At 54.7% G+C, this 20,562-nt stretch overlaps 1 protein-coding gene across 4 annotated transcripts; it reads left to right on the top strand.

Moving 5' to 3' along the window:
- The first annotated feature begins 1,210 nt into the window (after nucleotides 1-1,210).
- SMG9 (SMG9 nonsense mediated mRNA decay factor) lies at nucleotides 1,211-19,858 on the top strand. 4 transcript variants are annotated; one of them, XR_003796538.1, is made up of 14 exons: nucleotides 1,211-1,575; nucleotides 4,211-4,366; nucleotides 6,603-6,677; nucleotides 6,766-7,030; nucleotides 7,108-7,205; nucleotides 8,709-8,821; nucleotides 11,017-11,128; nucleotides 13,420-13,515; nucleotides 13,918-14,003; nucleotides 16,664-16,770; nucleotides 17,491-17,590; nucleotides 17,768-17,896; nucleotides 18,186-18,330; nucleotides 19,342-19,429. XR_003796538.1 is itself a non-coding variant. In XM_029241663.1 (14 exons), exons 2-14 carry the CDS (start codon nucleotides 4,217-4,219, stop codon nucleotides 19,418-19,420), a joined length of 1,563 nt encoding a protein of 520 aa, XP_029097496.1. In that variant the 5' UTR covers nucleotides 1,211-1,575; nucleotides 4,211-4,216; the 3' UTR covers nucleotides 19,421-19,858. The 4 variants fall into 4 exon arrangements, 3 of the variants coding, with proteins under 3 accessions (XP_029097496.1, XP_029097515.1, XP_029097505.1); XM_029241663.1 differs by having other exon boundaries at nucleotides 17,491-17,598; nucleotides 19,342-19,858; XM_029241672.1 differs by lacking the exon at nucleotides 1,211-1,575 and adding an exon at nucleotides 5,942-5,976 and having other exon boundaries at nucleotides 4,311-4,366; nucleotides 17,491-17,598; nucleotides 19,342-19,852.
- Nucleotides 19,859-20,562: the final 704 nt, after the last annotated feature.

Genomic DNA, 20,562 nt, shown 5'->3' with positions numbered 1-20,562 from the left:
CAGGCACTATTCTAGGCACTGTCACCCATTTAACTCTGCCAGTACCATCATTCAGCGCCCTCATCTCCATTGTAGAAACAGGACACAGACGCAGAGAGGTTAAGGAACTTGGCCAGGCTCAAGCTCTCAACCCCAATGCTTTGCTGTAACAGTAGCTCCAGAAGGAAACTGAGAAGCGGTGCTCTAGGAATGGAATATGGGAACCAGAGAGGAGACGGACTTTTCTTGTCTACCCCATGGACTGCTCGACTTTTGTCAGAATGTACATGTATTCCCTGTCCAAATATAATTTTGTTGTTGTTTGGCCACGCCACGCGGCATGTGGGATCTTAGTTCCCCGACCAGGGACCACCTGTGTCCCCAAGCAACGGGAGCCGAGTCTTAACCACTGGACCTCCGGGGAGGTACCCAAATGTAATTTTAAATGAAAAATGGTAAATTCCTCACTCACCTATATATCTATGAATACATGTATATGTATATATACACCCTTCTCTCTTCTCTTGAAGCATCTATCGTTCCCATTGGTAACCACCCGCTTCGGCTAAGTCGCGGAGGCCTTTCGGCTAACTGCGCATGCGGTCTCTGCGGGCCTCACTCTCCGCCCGGTATTCATCTTAGGCGCGCACAGGGTTCCCACCGCAGGCGTTTGAATTGTCGACTCTTAGCACTGTATCCCTCCTCCACCGCAGCCCCCGAAGGGTTTATACGTGCTCTTCTTCCCACCAGTCCACGTCTCACATCTCTTCAGGATCTGACCTGCCCATGTCTGCTGCCTCACCTCCCACCCCAGTGGAACTCCATGAGTCCAAGCCAGTCTGGACCTTTCTCCCGGGGTTCCCTCGCCTGGAGTGTCCTTGACTGCCCTTCAAGGTCCAATCGTACCCGCACCCTTTCCTAAGTGATTTGATTCCCTATCCGTCTCCCTCCACAGACCGGGATCCCTTCCAGGGCCTACGCCAGTTCTGATTCATACCTGTGTTCTCAGCACTCACTCAGCCCGGGACACTTAAAATTCTTTCCTGCCGTCCCACCCCACCGCGTCCTGCCAACACCACAGCTGAAGCGGTACTCGAACCCAAAGCCTCCGGCGTCCCCACCCCGCCCCGCTTCCCCAGCTTCTCTGAAAGCCCACGTACGCCCCCTGCGATGAGCACGCGTGCTGAAGCGGAGTCGCCGCGCACTCCCAACTGCCCTCTGCAACCCGCCGGCTTGCTGAAGCCAACCACCTACATCAACGCATGCTCAGCCCGGCGCTCACGCTCGATTCTCGCGCGCCCAGCCTGCGGCGCATGCGCAGGGCCGGCAGCCCGCGAGACGTGATCTCGGTTCGGCCCCGCGAGATCTTCTCGACTTCTTCCTCCCTCGGACCGGCCTACCTTCGGTGCCGCTTCCGGGATGCCCCCACCGGTTCTGGGTTGACCGGTACCTGTTCTCTCCCGCCACGCTCCCGGGTTCCCAGACTCCATTTACAGGCCGGTGGCTTGCAGTGGAACCTCCCCGTCCCCACCCCACCCCCGTCTCGGAGAGCACGCGCCCCCTTACGCCCCGGGAACCAATCAGCAGCCGCCTTAGGTAAGTGGCCCGCGTGCCTGCGCTAGGCTGGCGCCTCGGCGGGGGGCGGGGCACGGGGCGTGTTTCGGGGCCCGGCTCCTCCTTGACCGCTAACTGGTCGTTCGGACGCCTGGCGGTTCTGCGTAACTAAGTTCGGAGTCAAAGCAACGCATTAAAAAGCGCGTTGCCGGGAGTGGGGTGGGCAGGAGACAGATAATGTGTATATTGGAAAAATTTCAGTTCTGGGAGACCATTTATAATGAGGGCCTGTAAACTGGCGGTAAAGTACTGCGAAATCCATGCAATAACGTGCAGAGCCTTGGGGACACTCGTAGAGGGCCTACAAACGGATTTTTAAACAGTGGAGAGGTCCTCCAAATTCCTCTAAATATAGTGTAAATAGAAACTTAAGTTCTGGGATTCCCTATAGGAGGCCTGTTAACAGGTGCCTAATTATGCTGAAGTCCCCTGAATAAAACACAGACTCAAGTTCCAGGGGAGACCCCATATAAGAGGCTGTACATATACATGTAATTGCTGGAGAGTCTTGTAGAAAAATAGTGTGAATAGACCCAAGTTCTGGGGTGGGAGTGCTCCATTAGACCATAAATACGGAGGTAGGAATTGGGAGCCTCCCCAAATAACTTGCAGATAGATTCTGGGTGATCCCCCAAGAGGAGCATGTTAAGAGATGCTTAAGTACTGAGGAAGCCCCCCAAAGAATTTGTAATAGGGGAATTTGTAATTGTAGTTCTGGGAGGTCACCTTAAGAGTCCTGTAAATAAACCCAAATAGACTGGCTTTATACTTTTGGGGGGGGATCCCCAGAGGAGCCTGGAAACTATTGGGAGTCCCCAAAATGCTTGTAGGTGAACTCTTAAATTCTGGGGAGCTTAAACTCAGATACTGTGGAAGTTCTCAGAATAACATGCATGGGAAGAAGATCCTCATGGGTTATGTAAACAGACACTTTAGTGGTGGAGCAGAATCCCTATTGAGGCAAGAAAACAGACAATTAAGTGCAGGGGAGGCCTCCAGGGTAAAGTGTAAACAGAACCTTAATTGCAAGGCGGGGAAGAGTCTTGATTTCTGAGGAGGCTGTCCTTCAGGAGACTGTAAACAGTCACTTAAGTGCTGAATCAGTTTGCATAAGCATCTGTAAACTGGCCTTGCCCTCCTTTGTCTCAGAAGGCAGTCTTCCACCTAGTTTGTGGCTAGGGGAGAGGTCACGTAGAGCAGTGGGAGAGGAGCTAGACAAGCCCCTACCTGGCTAGCAAAATTACTCCTGCATCCTGTAAACAGATACTTCCGTTCTGGGGAAAGAGTCTTACACAAGGACCTCTTAATGTCACTGTACTGGGGGGGGGAGGTGGAGGGATTCGTAGAATGATTTGAAGGCACTTCAGAGCTAAGCAAAGGTCAGCCAACTTTTTCTGTAAATGTCCAGAGAATAATTACTTTAGACTCTGCAGCCCATAGTATCTGTCTCAGCTACTCACCCCTGCCATTGTATCAAGAAGGCAGCCATAGACAACTTGTAAATTGATGGATGTGGCTGTATTCCAATAAAACTTTATTTCCGAAAACAGAAGGCAGACCAGATATGGACCCGTGAGCTATAGCAGTTGGCCTCGGAGTCCTGCAAACAGACACACTCAAGAGACGTCCCTGGAATGAAGTGTAAACAGCTGGGGAAACTCTCTAGGGGCCTATAGGCAGCTAAGTTAAATGATAGAGAGTGGGTTATATAGCTAGCCATACATTGTATAATGTCTTAGATGTGAGACATATAATGACGTATAATGACCCTGGTGAGGGACATATAATGTCCCTGGTGAGGCCTTGGAGTGTGAGGGATGGCAGACCATCAGTAACGGAAGGTGAACACACTGAAAGTAGAGGGACACCTGGTGAAAATAGGTCCTTGAATACAGGTGCCCCACCCCCACATGTGCCAGTATTGGGTAATCAAAAGGGCAGTTGTGGGACTGGGGGTCATGTTACAGATTTGTATGGAAATGCTTTGCTGCACTTTGGGAAAGAGTATGTCCCATTTTTATGTGACCTTCCCCCATGTGTTAGTATTTATGTTGAGAAAAGTGATTAACAGTTGGGAATAGTTTTGGCTACAAGAGATAGAAGGGGATTTGTTTGTCACTGCATCCAGAGATAGGCAATTTAAGGTTAATAGGGAGTCCCCAAACCTTGTGTTTTGTCTCTTATGCCTTCCTTCCATTAAGATGCCTCACAGACCTTAATGGCTGCTTGAGCTCCAGCCTCCACACCCGCATTCCTTTCAGCTAGTAGGAGGAAGGGACAAAAGGCAGGTGCCAGTGTCTGTGAAGAAAAGTTTCTGAACGCTGCCAAAACACACTTCTGGTGTCATACCGTTGGCCAGAAAGAGCTTAGTCACATGGCCGCAGCTAACTGCAGACTAGGCTGAGAAGTGTATTCTGGATAGCCAGGTATCCAGCTCAGAACTGAGGGTTTTATTTCTTTGGAAGTAGTGAAGAATGGCTATTGAGATCCTGCTGGCAGTCACTGCCACAGCCACAGAGCTCTCTTGAAAGGAAGTGCCTTCTTATAGTCCAGGGTAAGCCAGATAGAGTGGGGAGAGACTTTTTTCATCCTGGAATCAACCTCTTTCTACCCATAGGTGACCATGTCTGAGTCTGGGCACAGTCAGCCTGGGCTCTATGGGGTAGACAGGCGGCGGCGGTGGAAGGAGCCAGGCCCTGGCGGCCCCCAGAATCTCTCCGGGCCTGGTGGTCGGGAGAGGGACTACACTGCACCTTGGGACAGAGAGAGACGGGTGAGTGTCTGGGCCCAAGGGCAGCATTCATGTGTCCACTCATTCCACCAATGTTTATTGAGCACCAGCTAGGCACCGGGCCCTCATCTAGATGCTGGGGATATAACTGTGGACAAAACGGACTGCGCTCAGAGTGATAAAGGGGCTGTCTTAGATGAAGCAGTCAGAGAAGGCCTCTCTGAACAGCTGACTTTTGAGCAGAGACCTGAAGGAGGCAAGGGGACAAGTCCTGACAGAATCTGAGTGAAGAGCATTCAAAACAGAAAGAACAGCAAATGCAAAGGCCCTGAGGCCTTTATCTGGTGTGTTCAAGGAGTAGCCAGGAGGCCAGCGTGGCTGCAGTGGATGAAGAAGGGGAAGCGATAGAAGATGAGATCAGAGAGGAAACTGGGGCCAGATCATGTGGGACCTGATAGGCCTTGGAAAGAACTTTGGATTTCACTGACTGGAATTGGCATTGGAGTTTGAGCTGAGAAGTGCCAGAAGCCCCTGTTTTCCAGAGTTGTGTCATAATAGCAGCCTTTTTTGTTTATTGAGCAGTGTGCAGTGTGCTGGTGCTCTGCAGAGTGCTTTCCATCCTTTGGGTCTTGCTGAGCTCCTGCAGCTGTCCCATGAAGTAGAGCCTATGATAGACGCAGTTTTCACTAATGAGGAAATGAGTCTTAGAGGGGAAGGGACCTACCCAAAGTCACAGGTCAATAAGCTTTGGGGCCAGGACTTGAACCCAAATCCAAGTGAGCCTCAGGCACAGCACCACTTGTGTCTGCTGTAGAGTGTCCTGGACCGGGAATTGGGAGTCGGGAGCTTCGTTGTGGGCCCGGTCCAGCCTTGCTCCTCTCCTGTGTGTAGGTGACTCACTGCCACAGCCTGCCCCCCGGGTTCTTTCTCCAGGGCCCTGCCCGCCTCTAAGGGCTGTTTATTGGCGGGGGTGGGGGGAGTGGAAGAAGATAATGGTTGGGACAGTTTCTGAGCCATAAAACTGCAAAAAACATGAAGGAAATTTATTCACAGTGAGCTTGGCTCTTACTTACTCCTTCCCTTGGGCCACAGCATAAGTGACAACACGCAGTCTCTCCTCCTTCCACACACATCTTTCTGGGGAATGTTACCATCTTCCTGCACCTTCAGCTGCAGTCCCTGAACAAGCAACTCCCAGATGTCTTGTCTTTGACCCTGGCAGCCTCCTAACTGGCCAATGGCCTCCTCACGTCCTCCATGTCTCCTGCTGACCTCAGTGTCTTCCTGCCAATTCTCTTCCTCCCGCTACTAGTGACAGCCCATCAGGTCTCATCCTGGTCACCCTCACGCCCATCGGGCACCAGTGCTGTACATGGTGCCTCCTGACTGTATCTCCTATCCATCCTCATCTCTTCACCCTCACCTGTTCTTTGCAAAGCACGTTCATATCCTTTGGTTTGTCCTTCGTCATAGGCCAGTGAGTGAGCAGGATTTAAATAAGTATCCTCAATATGTAGGTGAAGAAACAGACCTACTGAAGGATCAGGACTCTCCCAGGGTTACTCAGGGTACCACAGAAGGAACAGGATTCAAACTCAGGTCTCTCCCCTTTCTTAGGCAGGTGGGGGTGAGACAGAAGAGGCATGAAGAGGGTAAGGCACGGGAATCAGTCCGCTGACTTGGCTAGCCCGGGTGGGGCTGGGGAGCGGAGGTTGGGACAGCAGGGCTGTCAGGATAGCAGCTCTAGATACTGTGCACCTGCCACGTGCCCAGTGCTCCGTGGACCGTTTGTGAGTCCTGTCTACTTTCAGCCTCTTAACAGTCCTGTGAGGAAGGAATTCCTATCCCCATTCGCCAGATGAGCAAACAGGTCTAAGTAAGTGTGGTTCCTTATCCGTGTTCACACAACCAACAAAAGTCAAGGCCAAGTTCAAATGCAGATGTCTCTCGCTCCAAAGCCCCAGCGCCTTCTGCCTGGGCTTGTCTAGCAAAGGCAGCTGAGTGGAGCGGCTGGCAGCGTGGTTCTGGAACCTGGCTGTCTGGCTTCAAGGCCTGGCTCCACTGCTTAATTGGCTGTGTGGCCTTGGGCAAGCCAGTTAACCTCTCTGGATCTCAGTTTTTTCATTTGAAAAATGGAGATAAAGGTATCTCTCACAGGGCTGTTGGTAGGATTGGAGGAGTTTATGTCTGAAGGCGTTTAGAATGGTTCTTGACACTTAGAGGGGTGTCCAGGGAGCTAGGGGAGCCACTCCTGAGTAACTGCCCTCCCTCACCACAGGATGGCAGCGAAGAGACAAGCACGGCGGTCATGCAGAAAACCCCCATCATCCTCTCAAAGCCTCCAGCAGAGCGGGTGAGTGGGGAAGACGCTTTGGAAGGGGCGGCTGGGAGCAGTTAGGGCAAGGATCTCTCCACTGACCGGAACCTTCTCACGCCCGTAGTCAAAGCAGCCACCGACTCCAACGGCCCCTGCCGCCCCGCCTGCCCCAGCCCCTCTTGAGAAGCCCATTGTCCTCATGAAGCCACGGGAGGAGGGGAAAGGGCCTGCGGCCACAGCGAGTGCCTCCACCCCCGAGGGCACTGCCCCACCACCCCCTGCAGCCCCTGCGCCACCCAAGGGGGAGAAGGAGGGGCAGAGACCCACACAGCCTGTGTACCAGATCCAGAACCGGGGCATGGGGACTGCCGCGCCGGCAGCCATGGACCGTGAGTTGGGGCCGGGCGGGATCTGGTTGGGAGCCGGAACCCCCTCGCACAGACCCTCAGCACGCTCTTGTCTGCAGCTGTCGTGGGCCAGGCCAAACTGCTACCCCCAGAGCGCATGAAGCACAGCATCAAGTTGGTGGATGACCAGATGAATTGGTGCGACAGTGCCATTGAGGTACTGGGGGGCCAGGGCTCTCTCCCTGCTCGACCTCCTCTGGGTCCCACACCCTCACCTCCTCCCCGTCCCCCACCTCCTTGGCAGGCAACACCAGACTAGACAGCTTTCGGGCAATGGCAGCAGTGAGAGAATGGATCAGAAAGTTCTCACCTAGCTGGGCCGAATTTCAGTGGCTTACACTAGCTCAGCTGTGCTGGTTGTTAAAATGCTGAAATACTTTGATACTGGTTGGCAAAGAGGGACCCATTACCACCGCAGAGGCCCTGGGATCTCCTGCCCGCTCTCGCACGCAGCAGGGCAGCCTCCTGGGCCTGCCCCAGTCCTCTTCATGATTGGTCAAGACCCATGCAGTACCAGTGTGAACTGGTTTGAATGTTAGCCCCCGGAGGTTCCGCCTCCATCCCAACAGCCCTCACTGTAGTCCACACCTCACACCTCTGGACCATCATATCTACTTCCAGTGTCCCAGTCTTCATTTCCCCCCGTCCTGTTTTTTCCCTCCCAGGCTTGTCACATTACTCAGATTCTCCCAGGTATGCTCCCTCTCCTTCTCCAACAGCTTGGATTTACTAACAACATACCAGGCCCATCTGTTACCACTCTCATGTTGATATCAACTGGGAAGCTTTAAAAAAAAAAAAAAGAGCCGCTGTCCAGGCCCTGCTATAGAGCGCTTACCCACAAATCCCCAAACGTGGATCGTATAACTGAGGAACTGATTTGTAGTTTTGTTTAATTTTAATTAATTTAAATTTAAGTAGCCACATGTGGTCAGTGTCTACCATATTGAACTGGGCTAGCCCTCGATATTCTGCTTTAGTGGGTCTAGGGTTCAGCCCAGGATTAGAGGGGTTTTTTTTAGAGCTCTCCAGATGATTCTGAGGTGCAGCAGCCACACTGAGGACATGACTGTTTTCCTTGAGGAGTGGCTCTTATGCCCCCTGGTGGTGAAAATCAGCAGAGCTGGCAGCCCAGAGGTGAAGGTCTCAGGATTCTGTAGGACTCTTAAATCCCACAGACAGAGCCAGGATGGGCTGGTCTCCCCTTCCTGCTTACTGCTGCCTTTATCATGCTTTCCCATGTTTTCCCAACCTGCCTGAAGCCCAAAGCCTCCCAGGAGTCTGCTCCAGTGGCCCTCAGTTACCCAGTCCTGGCTTCTTCCACCCATCCTTTTGTTCCTATGCCTCTCCCCTTCTCCCCAAAATCAGGCGCCCCTTTTCCTCTGTGTTCCAGCCACTCTGACTTCCTAGTACCTTCTTGACCAGTGAGGCTCTTTTCTGCTTTGGAGCTCTCACAAATGCTGTTCTTTGTGCCCAGAACGTTCCATATACCCCCCTTCCCCCGCCCTTTGCCCAATTGAGGGGATTTGGAGCACAAACGTTTTTCTTTATCTCTGAGAAGGTAGGTGGGCAAGCCATGGAAGTCTTTAGGGCCCCTTCCTCACTCCCACTCCATCAACCGACAGAGTTTTGAGGGTCTCATTCCTGCCTCTTCCCGCAGTACCTGTTGGATCAGACTGATGTCTTGGTGGTTGGTGTCCTGGGCCTCCAGGGGACAGGCAAGTCCATGGTTATGTCGTTGTTGTCAGCCAACACTCCTGAGGAGGACCAGAGGTGAGGGGGACGTTGGGTCTGCAAGGGAGGTGGCACCCACCTAGGTCAGGGAAGGGTGGGCCTGGATATTGCAAGTGGTGTTTGGTGTTCCCCTACCTTGACCTCAATGTCTCTGTCAGACGAGGATGATGACCAGTCTGGACCAAACTTGCGTGTAGCTCCAAGGACACCAATCCTGTACCTCCCTCCCTCCCTTCCTTCCTCGTTCCAGCAAATGGTACAGGACCAGCCAGGAGCTGGCATGGCGTATCCATTAAGTCTTTGGATTTAGGTTCACCCCAGTCTCAGCCCTGCCGCTCACCAGCTGGCTGGTCTTGGGCAGGTCCCTTCACCTCCTGGTATCTCACTTTCTCATCTGTAAAGTGCGTTTTTGGAGGATGAGACAAGATCGGGAAGGCAAAAGTTAACAAGAACTTGGCACAGAGCGAGTGCTCACAGGATGTGGCTGATGTGGCCTGGGACAAGAGACCTGGGTGAAGGGCGTGGGTTCTAGACCAGCCTCAGTCCTGCCTTGCTGAGTAAGGACAGGGTATGATTGTGAAGGTAAAGGAGGGAGTCCTTTGGGGGAGGAGGGAGCTTGAGCACTAGAGCCCCAAACTGAGGGCAGGGAAGGAAAGAGGGAAAGGCAGGGATTGGGGAGTAAGGTAGGGAACACAGACAGTCTAATTAGGGAAGAATCAAGATGGGGGGTGAGCAGGGGTTGTGGCCACTTAGGGTTATCTTAAAGTGTAGGAGTTTGGTTTTTATAAAGTCGGTGATGTCACCCTGGACACCACGGATGGGCCTCGGGGGTCCATGAACCCCCGAATGGTATATGCAGGATTCTACACACATTTACAGTCAGGCTTCTCTTCTAGGGAAAGTGTCCATAGTTCCCACCAGCTCTCAGAGGGGCCTGAGGGAAACCCGGAACAGGTTAAGAACCCCTGTGGTGAGAACATACATCACCAGACCCCGAGCTGCAGTGCCCCGCCTCCCAGGTCGGCTCCGTCCCCACTCTTCTCTGCTCACTCATGACTTTAGCTCAACTGGGCTCTGCTCTGGCACAGCTGCAGCTCTCTTGGCTGGCATCCTTTCCATCTCAGCTTCCACCCCCAACTAGCAAAACTTCCCTGTGGCTGTCAGCTCAGATACTTGAGCTAGAATCCTGTCGGCCTAATGTGTCCTTCTGAGGCAGGTCCGCCTGTGACATGGCAGACGTTGGTACCAACTCTTGTCATCAGGTCTCATAAGTTTTACCTCCTAATTATCTTGAGAATTCACCTGCTCCTCTCCTGCATGCCCATCTCCTGGTCCAGGCCACTGCCATCTCCCCTGGAGGAGGCCAGGAGCCTCCTAACTGGTCTCCCTGCTTCAGTTCAACAAATATTTATTGGGTGTTTACCACGGGCTAGGCCCTGTCCTGGGTGCTGGGGCTACAACAGTAAACAAAAGTGGCAAAAATCTCTGTCCCCGTGGGGCTTGCATTTTAATGGGGAGCTAGTAAACAAGCACATTAGAAGATGATCATCAAACAGGAAGGGGCTATAGGGAGGTGGCTGGGGCCAGGCTACTGTGCAAATCAGCTGGTCAAGGGGCCGTTTGAGAACACGCAGACGCTGAGGAGGGGCAGCAGGGAAAGCGCTCCAGTCAGGGCAAGAACTGGGAGCCTGGCTGCCCCGTACCCTCTCACCATGGGGTGGAGAGTATTCAGTGCTGTGTGTCCCATACCTGGCACATGGCAGGTACACTTGATAATTAATAGCTAGCTATTTTATATCGTCGTGTATCAGGCACTCTTTTAAGCGCTTTATGTATATCAACCTCACAGTCACTCTGAGAGATTGAGACTATTGTTGTCCCCGTTTTACAGACGAGGAAACCGAGGAGAAAGAGATTAAGGAACTTACTCAAAGCCACACAGCCAGGAAGAGGCAGAGCTGGGGTTTGAATCCCAGCAGTGCAGCAAAGTCCTTGCTCTTAAACACCTCAGTCTATTGATTTTGTGAAGACTTAACAGGTCTGCCTATGGGCAGGGGTAGGGATGAAGTCATGTGATATAAAACACAGCCCCCTAGGCAGCAGGGGCCATGAATGGAAGGCTTCGCGGGCAGGCGGGGAGTCACATCTCATGGGCTCACTCACAGGGCCACACCCCGGAGGCGGCAAAGGCCGAGAACCTGACCTCTAATGCCCCCACCTGCTCCTTTCCACAGGGCCTATGTCTTCCGGGCCCAGAGCGCCGAAATGAAGGAACGAGGGGGCAACCAGACCAGTGGCATTGACTTCTTTATTACCCAGGAGCGGATCGTTTTCCTGGACACGCAGGTGCTGACCCCCACTCACCCCACCCTGCTGCGTGCAGCACTCAGCTTCATCCCCAAATGTGTTTAAGCCAGAACCTTGCTTGGATTCCATGGGGCTTCGGCCAAGCCACGGACATGCTAGTGCCTTTGGGCAAGTTGTGTCTCTTTTTGGCCCTTAGTCTCCTCTTGTCAGATTTCACCCCCTCTCCACTCCCATCCATCGTGTACACAGGAGCCTAAAGAATCTTATAGCATAGCAGTTGGAAGTGTGGGCCCTGGAGTCAGTCTACAGCCAGAGCTGGCCTTTAAGTAAGTTTTAACCCCCCCACCTCCATTTTTTCATCTGTAAATGGGGGTGATAGTTTTCTCAGCTTCATAGGAGGGTTGCAGGGAGTCAGTGGAACAGTCCAGGCAGAGTGCTGGGCACGGGATGGTGCGTGGTGAGCCTTCAGGCGCCTCACTGTCACAAGAGCTGGCCTGTCCTGTGTTACCTGGCAGCTTTCCTCAGCTTCTCCAAGATCCCTGTTCCTTAGCTAGGCAGCCGGGGCCCGTGCGGCTCGCCTGTCAGATTCCCTGGACTCCCCTCTCTGATGTAGACATCGGTCCCACCACACACACCTCCAGGCCTTGCCATAGTCTCGCTCCTGAGCTCTGCGACCTTGGCCAAGTTGTTTAACGTTTCCACTCCTTGGTTTTCTTAAGTGGGAAGAACAACATTACCTCCCTCGTGGGGTTTCTGTGAGGTGTCAGTGAATTAACACAGGTAAAGTCCTGGCATGAAGTGGGTTCTCAGTACTCTTGGCTGTCAGCATCGTCACCATTAGAACATTCTCTCTCCCCTTGCTTTGTTGCTTGGCTATTGCCTTCTCCTCCCTGAAGACTCCGCAGGGGCATTGCCTCCTCCCGGAAGCCTCCCCCTCCTCTGAGCGCCCACCGGTGCCCATGTGCACCCATATGCACCTCCCAGCGCAGCACGTGGCTTACCACAATCTGGTTCTGGCATTCTGTGCCCGCTCCTATCCGGTCTGCAGCTCCTCAGGGAGAGGCCTGGCCCACAGCTGATGCTCAATGAATGTTAGTGGAACAAAGTTCTGGCCACCGTACACATTGATGGATGGAAAACCTTCCATAAATGTGGTGTGAGACCTGTGTGCCAGGCCCTGTGACAGGATCACCAAGACCTTGTGCCGAGCTGAACCAGCTGCGGGCTGGTCCGGGGCCCCCATGGGGCAGAGCAGAAGTTAAAACAAGACAGAATGGAAGGGACTTCCCTGGTGGTGCAGTGGTTAAGAATCTGCCTGCCAGTGCAGGGGACAGAGGTTTGAGCCCCAGTCCAGGAAGATCCCACATGCCGTGGAGCAACTAAGCCCGTGCGCCACAACTACTGAGCCTGCGCTCTATAGCCCTCGAGCCACAACTACTGAGCCCATGTGCCACAACTACTGAACCTGTGCTCTAGAGCCCGCGAGCCACAACTACTGAAGCCCATGCACCTAGAGCCCATGCTTCACAAGGAAGCCACCACAACGAGAAGCCCGCGCACCACAAGGAAGAGTGGCCCCCGCTCGCCGCAACTAGAGAAAGCCCACGAGCAGCAATGAAGACCCAATGCAGCAAGCAAACAAGCAAGCAATAAATGAATGAATGAATGAATGAATGAATGAAAAAAGACAGAATGGAACACTGCAGTGTTTGGGGTTTTAGAAAGTGAGCCATTGGATTGACGAAAGAGGAAAGAGGAAAGCCTCTGCCTTTTTTTTTTTTTTTTTTTTTGTGGTACGCGAGCCTCTCACTGCCGCGGCCTCTCCCGTTGCGGATCAACAGGCTCCGGACGCGCAGGCTCAGCGGCCATGGCTCAGGGGCCCAGCCGCTCCGTGGCATGTGGGATCTTCCGGGACCGGGGCACGAACCCGTGTCCCCTGCATCGGCAGGCGGACTCCCAACCACTGCGCCACCAGGGAAGGCCTGACAGCATTTGAAACAACAAAATAAGGGTGTTGCAGGGACATGACTCATTCAAGTGGATGTTCGATTTTCCAGCACTAGGAGTGCTCTTCTGGGGCACGGAGCACTTGGGAGCAGTGGGGACTTGTGAGAGGGCTGAGGAAAGTGTGTCGGCTTTGAAACTCTTTTTCTGTCACCCCTCCTCTCACTGACTAGTTCTTTCCTAATTAGAAACTGCCCGTGTATCTGACATTATTTTGTCCTGAGAGGTGATGTATCTGCAGTCATCGGGTGGAACTTGGGTGGCCGTGTCCCCTGGGATCCTGACCCGCGGCCCTTCCCTGACACCTTGCTGTCTTCCTGCTCCAGCCCATCCTGAGCCCCTCCATCTTGGACCACCTCATCAACAACGACCGCAAGCTGCCTCCAGAGTACAGCCTGCCCCACACCTACGTGGAGATGCAGGTGAGGGGGCCGAGCCAGGCCTGGTGGTCCAGGATGGAGCGCTAGTGGATACGGGTTAGGCTAGTTTCTTTTTCATAAGAGCCCTGGGTACCCCAGAGCTGGAGGGAGAGGACGGCACCAGGAGTCAGACCTGACTCAGCCCCTGGCTCTGCCTCTTGGCAAAATCATCCCCCCTTCAAGCCTCCGTATCCGCCTGTGTAAAAAGGGGCTGATCATTGCCACCTGGCCCATTTTAGGGATGGCCTGGAAGGGAGGTGCCAGTGCAATCTGGGCGCATAGTAGGTGCTTATAGGCTCAGAGGCGCTTTTGCCCTGCGGCCCCCTCAGCTGAGTCCTGAGATCAGGGACCTCAGTCTGGGCTGAGGGGACCTTCAACTCTGTCGTCCCTTCCTGCCCCCCTCAGTCACTCCAGATCGCTGCCTTCCTCTTCACGGTCTGCCACGTGGTGATTGTCGTCCAGGACTGGTTCACGGACCTCAGCCTGTACAGGTGAGGCGCTGTCGGGAGCGGAGCCAGGCTAGGGACGGGGGCCCCGAGACTCAGCCACTTGCCCAGCTCTCACCACTTCCGCACGGCAGCCACAGGGACCCTTTGAAAACGTGAGTTGGAGAGGATCACTGCCACCTAATCCTCTCTCAGCACACATACACACTTACCACACTCCACGGACTGTGCACATCACTCAGAGTAAAATTCAGAGTCCTCCCCATGCATGGCTAACAGAGTTCTACGTGATGTGGTCCCAGTCACCGCCCCGACCTCCCCCAGCACTTGCCTCACTCCTTCCATCAGAGGTGTGGTGGCCCCACGGCTGTCCCTCGTGGCGCTTAGGACCTCTGCACGCCTCATCTCTCGGCTGGAAACACTCTCCCCGCGGCTGCCAGGCCCCCTCCCTCATGTCCTTCACGTCCCCCTGAGGCCTCCCTAACCTGCTAACTGCCTCTCCTGTGACTCTCCCGCTCTTACCCTGCTGTGTTCTCCTTCACTGCACGTATCACTCCCTGACAGGATGGTGTGGACCTTTTTGTGGTCTTGTCTCCCTCGTTAGAATGTAAGCCCCAGTGGCTCACACAGTGCCTGGCACAAGGTGGATATTTAACAAGTTTGTTGAATAAATAGCACGCTGAGGAACTGCTCCTTAGAGCCTCGTGGTCCATCTCCAGGCGTAGGTGCCATTCCCGCGGGTCCCTGGTGGGCAGGGAAGGGAGGGAGTCAGGATCTGGCAGGAGTACTGCCTGAAGCAGCTGGAGGTTCCAGAAATGCCCCCAGATAGGACTGGCTCCGATCCTCTTGGCCTCAGGCCCCAGGAGGTAGCTGTGGGGAGGCCAGCAGCCCTGGGCATGGGGCCCAGACAGACAGATGGAAGGAACGGGAGCTTGTGGGGAGGGGAGAGCCGAGCTGAAGGAAGCAGATGTCTCCGGAGTCAGGCAGCCCTGTGTTTGAATCCCAGTACTTGTTAGGCGAGCGGTTGCTTTTTCCACACTTCCTCATAGGCAAACGGTGTCCTGCAGATGAAGTGAGTTAAAGAATGTAAAGCATTCAGCACAGCACCTGGTGCCTAGTAAGCAGTAGATTAAGTGGGAGCTTAAGGTTTGTGTTAGTAACTCTGGGGATGGGTGGGAGCTGAGGGTCTGGCCCACAGTAAAAAAACAAGCTGCTGGGGGAGCCGGCTGTTGTGACCAGATCTAAGTGACTTAATTCTGAAACACCCCCTCCTACCACCATCGTCTGTTGGAATTCATTCAAAAGACAAATATATTGGACATTTACATAGGCTGGTCTCTGTCCTGGGCTTTGGGGATACAGGTGTGAACAAACAGGTAACACAGGCTGCCCTGTGGAGTTCACATTGTGGTGGGGTGTGGCCTCAGGCTGGCCCTTGCAGAGCCTCGGTTTTAAGCCAGAGTCTACAGGTGGCCTCCCCAGAGCAGGTGAATCCCTGGAAATTGTGGATACCATATTTGTGGCCCGATTTAGGGACGGCCTGTAAGGGAGGTTCCAGCGCAATCTGGGCACATAGTAGGTGCTTATAGGCTCAGAGGCCCTTTTGCCCTGCGGCCCCCTCAGCTGAGTCCTGAGATCAGGGACCCCAGGCCGGTCTGAGGGAACCTTCAACTCTGTTGTCCCTTCCTGCCCCCCTCAGTCACTCCAGATTTCTTTGTGTACGTGTCCGTACGAGAAGAAGGGCCATAGTTTATCAGATCCCGTTAGCCCTTATCTCAGGTTTATTTTATTTACTTTTATATATACTTCTATATATTTGGAAGAATTACTTTAAAATAGCATAAACTGAAAACTTATATCCATACAAAAACCTGCACAGCTTTATTCGTAATTGCCCAAACCGGGGGCAGCCAAGATGTCCTTTGGTAGATAAACGGATAAATAAGTTGTGGTACATCCACACGATGGAATATTATTCATTGTTAAAAAGAGATGCACTGTCATGCCATGGAAGACAATGGAGGAGCCTCAAATGGAGATTATTAAGTGAAAGAAGCCGATTTGAAAAGGCTTCATACTGTATGATTCCAACTCTGTGACCTTCTGGAAAAGGCAAAACTATGGAGACCAGTAAAAATATCAGTGGCTGCCAGGGTTGGGGGGGGAGGGAGGGGTGAACAGGTGGAGCAGAGAGGATTTTTAGGGCCCTGAAGCTACTCGTGTGATACAAGTGGTGGATTTATGTGGTTTTTGTCAAAACCCATAGAACATACACCACCAGGAGGGAACCCTAATGTAAGCCATGGACGTCGGGTGGCAACGGTGTGTGTCACTGGAGGATCATCGGGATGTTGCCAAGTGGGAAGGCTGTGTGTTGGGGGGGGGGGGATCCGTGGGAATTCTCTTTGCTTTCCACTCAGTTTTGCTATGAACTTAAAACTCCTCTAAAAAGTAAAGTATTTTTCTTGATGGCATAAACTCGTTAAAAAAATACATACGTGTTGACATGGGTCCATGGATCAGTGTCTGAGAGGGTTGTCTCTGGGTTCCCTAAAACTGTGTGAGGAATATGGTGTGTATGTGGCATTTTTCTGAGTGTGGCTGTAGCTTTAATCAGATCCGTGAAGGGAGCCCCCTCCTTCCCCAGGCTGTGGGATATGGGGGGGCCGGAGGCAGAGCACCAACCTGTCACCCCAAACCCCAAGGTTCCTCCAGACAGCAGAGATGGTGAAGCCCTCCACCCCGTCCCCCAGCCATGAGTCCAGCAGCTCGTCAGGCTCCGATGAAGGCACTGAGTACTACCCACACCTGGGTGAGAGGCATTCCGGGGGCTGCACTGGTGGGCAGGGGAGAGTGGGGGGTGGAAACCGGGAGTACTCTGGGGAGGGGGCGCTGGGAGGAGCACCTGTGGGGGTTGTGAGGAGAGTCAAAAAGGATTAGCTGCCACTTCCTCTGAGGGGCCCCCTGGCCATCAGGGCGTGACCCCCGAGTCCAGCTCTGGCCCCTCGATCAGAATGGGAGCCCCTTGGGGGCAGGACCCTAGTCTGCCTGTTTCTGGGTCCATGGCATGGGGCTCAGGGAGTGAGTGTGGCGTCGGCCCCAGTGGCGCCACGCACCCTGTTCACCCTGCTTGGGCCCCTACTCGTGCATCCTTGGTCCGCTCTGTCCTTGCCCTGCGCTCTGACGCACTGCTCCTCTGCAAAGATCCGGCTCGTTTATGACACCCCAGGCAGGGTCTTCCCTGCTTCCTCCACCTGGCCCAGCCCCTGGTCTTTCTGCCAGGCTCCTGAGCAGGTGGACGTCAGACTGGCGACTTCCTGAGGGCAGAAACCAGCTCTGACTCATTTCTCTGGGTCCCCAGCGCTGCCCAGCACAGGGCCTGGTACTAAAGGGAAGTTACTTATTATGTAACTACAAGTGATCTGAGCTCAGGGGCAGGGCCGGTCTTTGGTGTGAGAAGGGGAGTCCGAGTGGTGAGTGGCAGTGGCGAGCGCGAGCACCACGGGAGCTCGGCCTCTCCTCCCACCCGCAGTCTTCCTGCAGAACAAAGCTCGCCGGGAGGACTTCTGCCCTCGGAAGCTGCGGCAGATGCACCTGGTGATCGACCAGCTCATGGCCCACTCCCACCTGCGGTACAAGGGTGAGGGCCCCCAGCCACCCCCAAGCTGGCCAGCGGCCTTCTGGCTCCCAATCCAGTCCCAAAGCCCCGGCCCCCAGACCCGTCCCCTGACCCCCGCTTGACCACCCCGCGCATACCTCCCCTGGCCCTGCAGCACTGTGCCTGCAGCCTCACGGGTTCCCTCCGCCAGGTACGCTGTCCATGTTACAGTGCAACGTCTTCCCTGGGCTCCCACCCGACTTCCTGGACTGCGAGGTCAATCTGTTCCTGATGCCCTTCATGGACAGCGAGGCAGAGAGTGAAACCCCCCCAAGAGCAGGTGCGTTCCGCCTCGAGGGCATCTGGTCCATAGGGAGACACGGGCTGCCCCGGTCTGGGGGTGACAGGGACCCGCCCTGGTCTGAGGGGAGACGCAAGCCTGTCCCTAAGGTGCTCAGACCCTTCCTTCCGTAGGAGCATGTTTCCGAGTCACGGAAGGACGGGGGGACCTGGGCCGGGGCTGGACTCAGAGGCGCTCCTGGCAGGCCAGGATTCTGTTGACGGGGAGGAAGGGCCTCTCTCGGCGGGCTGTCCCCCTTCCCCTTCCCTCCTAACTTCTGACTTTCCAGGACCCAGTTCCAGCCCCCTCTTCTCCCTGCTCCCTGGATACCGAGGCCACCCCAGCTTCCAGTCCTTGGTGAGCAAGCTCCGGAGCCAAGTGATGTCCATGGCCCGGCCGCAGCTGTCACACACGATCCTCACCGAGAAGAACTGGTAAGAGCGCTCGGCAGAGGAGTCAGTGTGAGGGCCCCACCTCGACCGTGTTGAGGGTCTCGGAGGTCTCTCCACACCTCAGCTTCCCTTCCTGGAGCACTGATGAGTGCCACCATCTTGTTGCTGTTCCATGTGATTTTGAATCCCAATCAGCCGGGAGGGTGTAGATCTTGTCACCAGTTTTACTAGTGGGGAGGTTCAGGCTCAGAGAAGGAAGTGTCACGTAGCAAGGTCATGCACTGTGGTTGGGTGTCACTTGACTGCAAGGAGTAGGGCCAGTGAGCCCAGTCAAGTTTAAAGATTTATTCTGAGGCCCTGAGTGCAGAAAGCATAGCTGCACCGGAGAGGAAAGCGGAAAGCTGTCGGGAACCACAGGAGCCGCGTTCTCCAGGCCCCCCCTCCCCCCACTAGCCCCTTCCACTGGGAGCCCCTGCCTCTGGCTTTCTCCACCTTCCTCCACAAAGCCCTGCGCTGCCTCCCCAGCCCCGACTCTACGTGGCTCTCTATGCCCAGAGCCCACAGCAGTGCTGCCACAGACCCGGGGCTGCCTCATCTCATTTTCCAGAGAAACAGAAACTTGAGAAGTAGCTGCAGCTTGGCTCCCCTGGGTCTGTCTGCAGTCGGCTGTGGGCAGAAGGGGCAGGGAGTGCAGACACAGCAGGAAGCCACTCTGGAGCTCTGTTTCTCTCTTTGGTCTAAACCAGGGCCCAGCGGGGAGGGGAGAATTTGGGAGGTGGGAGGGTTACGCAGCTGCTAGACATTTCTGATCATCACAAGACTCTGGAGGGCTATAGAGATAGACGCCTACCCACAAAGGCCAGCACTGAGTGGAGCGGGAAGCAGTTTGGGCCCAGGGGTGGGCGCTCGAGGACTTCACCTTCGCTTCCCCTGGGGGAGGTGAGGGGATCAGGCCACCTAGCATCGGCGTTGGCATCTTCCCTGCATCCCAGGCGTTACGGTCATGCGGGGGCCACAGCCAGGGCAGCTCTGACTGTTGACCCCCCCTCACAGGTTCCACTACGCCGCCCGGATCTGGGACGGGGTGAAAAAGTCCTCCGCCCTGGCCGAGTACAGCCGCCTGCTGGCCTGAGGCCAAGGGGAGGAATGTCTCGCAGAGAACCCCCTTCCGGGCCCCCAGTGGATGGCGAGGGGCACCCACGTCCTCTCCCTGCGGGGCGGAGAGCGGCAGCAGGCCTGATGGACAAGGGACCGTGACTTCCTCACCCGGAGACACGAGGTGTCCGGGGCCGGTCCCCCATCCTCAAGGGAGCGTTGTTCAGGGGGTGACTTTGAGATCCCGCCCCCAGCCTGGACGAGGTAGCCCATCATCAGCCCCCACAGGGACAGGCGGCGGGAGGAGCCTGAGTGGTCACCAGGAAGCCCAGGCTCCGTGTCGGCCTCCCTCTGCAGGGACAGGAGCAGCAGGTCCCTCTGCCCTGACTCCAGGCCCCTGCCTGGAAGGTGAGGCAGGGTCTGGGAGCTCTTTATTGGGGCAGATCGGGTGGCTGGAATAAAAACAGTCACGCAAGCCTGTTCTGGCGCTCATCTTCTTCCCCCTCCCCAGCGTGCTGTCCTGGGAATCCCCCTGTTCTGGATCCCAGCCCTTGGGGGCAGGTTAGCCATGGCCTCCCATTGGAGCCTGAATGAACTTCCCGTGGGCACATCCACTGTAGGTCAGAGAGTTGCCAGGGGTGGTTAAAGACCAGTCTTTGCTACGGAGGAAGCCTCTAGAAAGGGGTATTCTATTTCCTGGGGTGATATCAAGCCTCCCGTCTCTGTGTGCCATGGAGAGGAAGGTACAGGGCCCTCGTTTTCTGCTCACTTGAAGACGGTGCCTTCCCTTTGGTGAAATGCCTAGTTAAATGCAATGCCTAACTCAATTCGTTAAAAAATAGAACACGTCCTTAGTTAAATACAATTAGTCAATATAGTATACCGTCACTCGGTATCCACAAGGGATTGGTTCCAGGACCCCCCGTAGATACCAAAATCCTTAGATGCTCAAGTCCCGTATATTAAACAGTACAGTATTTGCATGTAACCTACGCACATCCTTCCATCTACTGTAAGTCATCTTCTAGACTAGTTAAAAAACCTAATCCATGGGCTTCCCTGGTGGCGCAGGGGTTAAGAATCCACCTGCCGGGCTTCCCTGGTGGCGCAGTGGTTGAGAGTCCGCCTGCCGATGCAGGGGACGCGGGTTCGTGCCCCAGTCCGGGAAGATCCCACATG

This window comes from Monodon monoceros, unplaced genomic scaffold (genome assembly GCF_005190385.1).
Source record: "Monodon monoceros isolate NGI ecotype Baffin Bay Population unplaced genomic scaffold, NGI_Narwhal_1 Super_Scaffold_10, whole genome shotgun sequence".
Taxonomy (NCBI): Eukaryota; Metazoa; Chordata; class Mammalia; order Artiodactyla; family Monodontidae; genus Monodon; species Monodon monoceros.
This window is presented reverse-complemented; position numbering and strand designations above follow the sequence as displayed.